This window comes from Lipotes vexillifer, unplaced genomic scaffold (genome assembly GCF_000442215.2).
Source record: "Lipotes vexillifer unplaced genomic scaffold, Lipotes_vexillifer_v1.1 scaffold496, whole genome shotgun sequence".
In the NCBI taxonomy this organism is placed as follows: Eukaryota; Metazoa; Chordata; class Mammalia; order Artiodactyla; family Lipotidae; genus Lipotes; species Lipotes vexillifer.
The window spans coordinates 324537-331093 of record NW_006786690.1 but is presented as its reverse complement, the minus strand read 5'-3'; the positions used below and the strand labels follow the sequence as shown (position 1 = coordinate 331093).

The following is a 6557-nucleotide window of genomic DNA, read 5'->3' as shown; positions in this document are numbered from 1 at the left end:
TCCTTGCGTTATGCGGGCCTCTCACCGTTGCGGCCTCTCCCATTTGCGGAGCACAGGCTCCGGACGCGCAGGCTCAGTGGCCATGGCTCACGGGCCCAGCCGCTCCGCGGCACGTGGGACCCTCCCGAAACGGGGCACGAACCCGCGTCTCCTGCACCGGCAGGTGGACTCTCAAGCACTGCGCCACCAGGGAAGCCCTTAGATTCAGTTTTGATGTCCTCATGGCATGAAGGGGGACAAAAGTCAAAGCCAAGAATCCATGCATGGTGGATAATCTAAAAGAAGGTGCTTCTCAAATTAAACTGGGCCCTAAAAAATGAAAAGTAAGCCCTCCTTTCCCCTAGCAGACTGCAAAAAAGATCGCATTAGCACTGAGGATGGCAGGAGGGAGGGGAAATCCAGACAGTAAGTTGTACCACAAAGTAACCTTCAGGCAGATTTACTGCCCAAATTCTACGTGAATGGTCCAAAAGCTAAAGCTTCAAGTAGTCCTGGTCTGGTTGAGTACCTACGTGCCAGACAGGAGCAAATACAAATCCTTTCTGTTTAGAGGCCTTTATCCTAGCCCTAAAAGAATACCCTCAAATAATTTTTGAAGTGTAATGAGCAGCCCAGCGTACACAAATAAACAAATAACCCCCGACAAAAACTAGTAGAAACAAAAGTGAGGTGAAATAGACCTATAAAGACTTAATATATTAGAATTATAAGATAACTATACTTATTGGGTTTAAAGAAATGGAAGATCTTGAACACATCTGCAGGAAGAAGGAAACTACAAAAAGCTTTGTAAAGAGTCAAAAGATTTTCTAGAATTGAAAAATATAATGTGGAAATTAAAAACTTAACGGGTGTGTGGTTTAACTAGAAAATAGGTTAGAAGATATTATCCAGCATGTAGGACAGAGGGTTAAGAAGTTAAATAGGGAAGAAAGGTTATGAGAAATGGAGACTGAAGTAAAAGGATCTAAAATAGTTTTTTTAAAAATAAATTTATTTATTTATTTATTTATATTTGGATGCGTTGGGTCTTTGTTGCACGCGGGCTTTCTCTAGTTGTGGTGAGTGGGGGCTACTCATTGTGGTGTGCGGGCTTCTCATTGTGGTGGCTTCTCTTGTTGCGGAGCATGGGCTCTAGGCACACGGGCTTCAGTAGTTGTGGCACACGGGCTCAGTAGTTGTGGCTCGTGGGCTCTAGAGCGCAGGCTCAGTAGTTGTGGCAATCGGGCTTAGTTGCTCCGTGGCATGTGGGATCTTACTGGACCAGGGCTCGAACCCGTGTCCCCTGCACTGGCAGGCAGATTCTTAACCACTGTGCCACCAGGGAAGTCCCTATAATAGTTTTAATTAGAGTTACAGAATGAGGGTAGAGCAGACATAGATCAGAAGTCATATTTGAAGAGATAATGGCTGGTAATATTTCAGAACTGATGAAAGTCACTAATCTACAGTTTCAAGAACCCCAACAAATCCCAAGAAGGATAAATTTAAAAACTCTAATTCTAGGTATATCAAAGAGAAACTTCAGAACACCAAAGACAGAGAAAATCATAAAAATAGCCAGGGAGGGCTTCCCTGGTGGCGCAGTGGTTGAGGGTCTGCCTGCCGATGCAGGGGACACGGGTTCGTGCACTGGTCCGGGAAGATCCCACGTGCCGCGGAGCGGCTGGGCCCGTAAGCCATGGCTGCTGAGCCTGCGCATCCGAAGCCTGTGCTCCACAACGGGAGAGGCCACAACAGTAAGAGGCCCACGTACCGCAAAAAAAAAAAAAAAAAAAAAAAAAAAGCCAGGGAAACAATAGAATATCTTCAAAGGTGCAATAGTTAGACTTCTCAACAGCAACACTTGAAGCCAGTAGAGTGTTGTCTTTAATGTTATGAAGGACAATAACTGCCTCCCTAGGATTCTAAACCCTGTGAAAATAGATAACCAGAATGAGGGCTAATTGAAGACGTTTTCAGTCGAAAGAGAGTTTGCTATCAGCACACCTTACTTAAGAACATTCTAAAGAATGAACTTCAGGCAGAAGGAAGGTGATCCCAGATAGTAAGCCTGAAAAGCAGAAAGGAGTAAGAATAAAGAAAGTGGTAAATATGTGAAAAGACAAATCACAAACAGGGAGAAGATACTGCTATTTGTACAACTAACAAAAGACTGGTATCGAGAATATATAAAGAATTCTCAGGAATTAATATGAACAAGACACAACCCAACAGAACAATAGTTTCTTAAACTTTTTGATTTCAGGGCCCCATTATACTCTTAAAAATTATTAAGGACCCCAAAGAGCTTTTGCTTGTATGAATGATATCTATTGATATATATTGTATTAGAAATTAAAACTGAGTTTTTAAAATGTTTATTATTTCATTTACAAATAATAATAAACCCATTACATACTAACATAAAAATATAAATGAGGTTTTAATTAATACTACTTTTCCAAAACAATAAAAAAAGTTTTAATGAGAAGAGTGGCATTGTTTTCATTTTTGCAAATCTTTTTAATATCTGGCTTGACAGAAGGAAGCTAGATATTCATACCTGCTTCTGTATTCAGTCTGTTATGATATGTTGTTTTGGTTGAAGTATCTGAAGAAAATCCAGCCTCACAGAGGTAAGTAACTGGAAAAGGAAGGAGTATTTTAATTAACCTGTTCAGATCATTGTTGATATTTTTCCTTGATTCTACATCAAAACTGGACAAAACTTAGTTGCATTGTGGAATCGAAAACCATTGTCAATGACTTGTTCATACTCTGATGCATTAAAATCTTGGTCTGTCTTATGCTTTTATTGGATCTTTTATCCGTGCATGATTTTTATAACATCATGTACTTATCATTTGGAAAATATTGGTTCCCTCACTTATGCAGGTCTTCTAAATGTTGATATATTTCATTTTACAATATCAAAAAATCATGTATTATCTTCAGCTTTACCAGAAAAGTCTTTAAATATTGAGAATCTCTCAAGTTCACAAGCAGTAGATACAAGTTTTCCAGAATTCTTTTTTTTTTTTTTCTATTTGAAAGCTAGATTTTTATCACTGGCAACAAACACTGGCCATTATTTTCCTTGAAGTGACAGGCTCACATTGTTTACTTGAAGACCTTGTCTTTTGAATACCCATCTGAGTAACCATAGATTGTTAGTTATTCTTTTATATATCTCATATATAATATATGTTTGTGTATACATATATATGTGTGTATATATATATATATATATATATATATACACACACAAATTGTATTAAAAGTGTATATATTTTAAAAGTTTTATATATGAGTATAAACTATATTGAGTAAGTAAAAATGCTATTCCCTAAAAAAAGTAGGTAGTTCACCCAGCAACTCAATTACACAAGTGCTTTTCCTGGAGACAAACATCGTACTGCTGTTTGTAGCAGGAGGGCTTTATGTATACTTCCCATTTCATCATACAGAATATTAAAAAGACATGTACTAAAAAAAAAAAAAAAAGACATGTACTGAGATTTAGTTAATTAATAAATTTAATGGCTTCATTAAGGACGAACTGGCTTTTATCCCCCTATGTGTGGTGATAAAGAATAGAAAACTCCTAGTATGGTTTGGTTCCACTGCCTTGATTTGTGTTAAAGTGCAAGTGGTAGTTTTGTCCACCTTCGTTTTTGTGAAAAAAGCAAATAACATCTTAGTATTGCTTTGAATAACGGTCAAATGGACCATTTTTAGTAGTCATGGAATTACAGATTAAAACCACCCTGAGATACTATTTCATGTCCAAAATAAGGGCAGAAAAAAAAATGGCAGAAGTTTTAAGTTCTGTGAACAGGGAGGGTTGTTGCCATGGATATGATGCACAGGAACTTTCCTATCTGGCCAGTGGTAGTATGAGTTGGAACAACCACTGGAAAACATTCTGGCTGCAACTTCAGAACACATGCACACCTTATGACCCAGCAGTTCTATGCTAGAGAACACTGTAAGTCTGTACCAGGGTATATGTACAGGAATGTTCATAGCAGCATTATTTGTAGTACTCAAAAATCGGAAACATCCAAATGTTGATTAACAGTAGAAGAGATAGGGCTTCCCTGGTGGTGCAGTGGTTAAGAATCCACCTGCCAATGAAGGGAACACGGGTTCGAGTCCTGGTCCGGGAAGATCCCACATGCTGCGGAGCAACTAAGCCCATGCGCCACAACTACTGAGCCTGCTCTCTAGAGCCCGTGAACCGCAACTACTGAAGCCCACGCGCCTAGTGCCCGTGCTTTGCAACAAGAGAAGTCACTGCAATGAAGAATAGCTCCCGCTCGCCGCGGCTAGAGAAAGCTCGTTGCACAGCAACGAAGACCCAAGGCAACCAAAAATAAATAAATACATTAATTAATTTTAAAAAACATATAAAAAATACAAGAAAATGATGATCACAAAGTCAGGATGATGCTTACTCTAAAGGAGAGGGAGGTGGTTGTAACTGGAGGAGGGCACATAGGTAGGCTTTAGGACACTAGCAGTGTTCTGTTTCTTTTTTTTTTTAATTTATTAAATTTATTTATTTTTGGCTGCACTGGGTCTTTGTTGCTGCGCGTGGGCTTTCTCTAATTGTGGCGAGTGGGGGCTACTCTTCATTGCTGTGCACAGGCTTCTCATTGCGGTGGCTTCTCTTGTTGCGGAGCACGGGCTCTAGGCGTGCGGGCTTCAGTAGTTGTGGCACACAGGCTCAGTAGTTGTGGCTTGTGGGATCTAGAGCTCAGGCTCAGTAGTTGTGGCGCGCGGGCTTAGTTGCTCCGCGGCATGTGGGATCTTCCCGGACCAGGGATCAAACACGTGTCCCCTGCCTTGGCAGGCAGATTCTTAACCACCGTGCCACCAGGGAAGCCCTTGGTTTGTTTCTTGATATGGGGGAAGAGTAAAAATGTTTTTTAAAAAAACCCACAGTGTTCCTCTGGGTGGGTAGAATTTTGAAATTTTCTTTATTTTGCTTATCTTTTAAATTATTTTTATCATAAAAAGGGACGGCTTTTTAAAAATAGGAAAAGATTGCTCTTTTAACATTTTTTCTTAGTTTGTTGTTAAATTACAAAAGTAATACATAATTAGACTGATTTTTTTAAGTCAGTTTGCCACTTTAGTACCTAATATGCTTTAAATGTCCATTTAAAAAAATCTTCACATGTTCTGAAAATTTGTTTCCTTGCAAATTTTCAACTCCTTCCCTTAATCCACCTGCCTCCAAATTTTAAGATAGGTTATCGTTATTATTAATTTTTATTCCTTTCTCCTATCCATGTTTTCTCCGTCCTATTTAGTATGGTTTCTGTTCTGGATCCAAATTGGAATGCGGATTTGCTTTTAACCACTTCACACCCATTTTCCTGGTCCAGTCAGATTGCCAGAGCCCTGTGTCATCTTACAGAGTCTGTTGGAGCCAAGGGATGTTACTTCTTTATACTGTAGCTAAAGGAAGCCATTGTGTGTGTGTGTGTGTGTGTGTGTGTGTGTGTGTGTGTGTGTGTGTGTCCGTCTGTGACATGTTTCTGGATAACAGCAGCAATAATGCCATCTGCTTTCTAGGTGGAGGAGAGGCAAAGAGAGGAGCAGCTCGTCTCATTTGACAGGTAAAGGAATTATTCTAATGTAGAGAGTCGAGATGGGATTTTATACTTTATACTTAATTTTAATTTAAAAAATCAATGAGAAAAAAGGAGGAAAAAGAAAGGGAGTCCTGGAGTAGGTAATTTATAATCCATCAAACAAGAAAGTCAAAACTGTGGGCTTTTCCAAGATCTTTGAATTATGGAAGGAATAATTTCAAAGTGAATAAAAAAAACTTTCAAGAAATCTCTGATGTCTATGTGTTGAGGAGAGGGTGTGGCTCAATAAGAATGAGCCCCCGCGGGCTTCCCTGGTGGCGCAGTGCTTGAGAGTCCGCCTGCCGATGCAGGAGACGCGGGTTCGTGCCCCGTTTCGGGAAGATCCCACATGCCGCGGAGCGGCTGGGCCCGTGAGCCATGGCCACTGAGCCTGCGCGTCCGGAGCCTGTGCTCCGCAAATGGGAGAGGCCACAACAGTGAGAGGCCCGCATAACGCAAGGAAAAAAAAAAAAAAAAAAAAAAAAAAAAAAAAGAATGAGCCCCCAAATCTACGGATTTGGAGGTCTCAATAATTTTACCTCAAATTCAGATTTAAATTATTCAAAGTTCTTGGGTCTCTGTTTACTCATTGCTAAAATGGAGGCAACCCATCCTTCTAGGAGTATTAAAAGAAAAAGCAAATAATTTGTATCTGAAGAACATCTCCTTTCTTAACTTCTCCAAACTGAATTAACTAATTCCATAAAAATGTACTGATGGGGCTTCCCTGGTGGCGCAGTGGTTGAGAGTCCGCCTGCCGATGCAGGGGACATGGGTTCATGCCCCGGTCCGGGAAGATCCCACATGCCGCGCGGAGCGGCTGGGCCCGTGAGCCATGGCCGCTGAGCCTGCGCGTCCGGAGCCCGGTGTCCGGAGCCTGTTGCTCCGCAACGGGAGAGGCTGCAACAGTGAGAGGCCCGCGTACCGCAAAAA

The 6557-nt window shown here is 40.8% G+C and overlaps 1 protein-coding gene across 1 annotated transcript in view; it reads left to right on the top strand.

Annotated features, from left to right (window-relative positions):
* STX12 (syntaxin 12) overlaps nt 1-6557 on the top strand; it is a 38243-nt gene that overhangs the window by 23012 nt on the left and 8674 nt on the right. The window contains exon 5 of the mRNA XM_007459078.1: nt 5566-5609. Coding sequence (XP_007459140.1) covers nt 5566-5609 — 44 coding nt within the window. The remainder of the gene's footprint in view (nt 1-5565; nt 5610-6557) is intronic.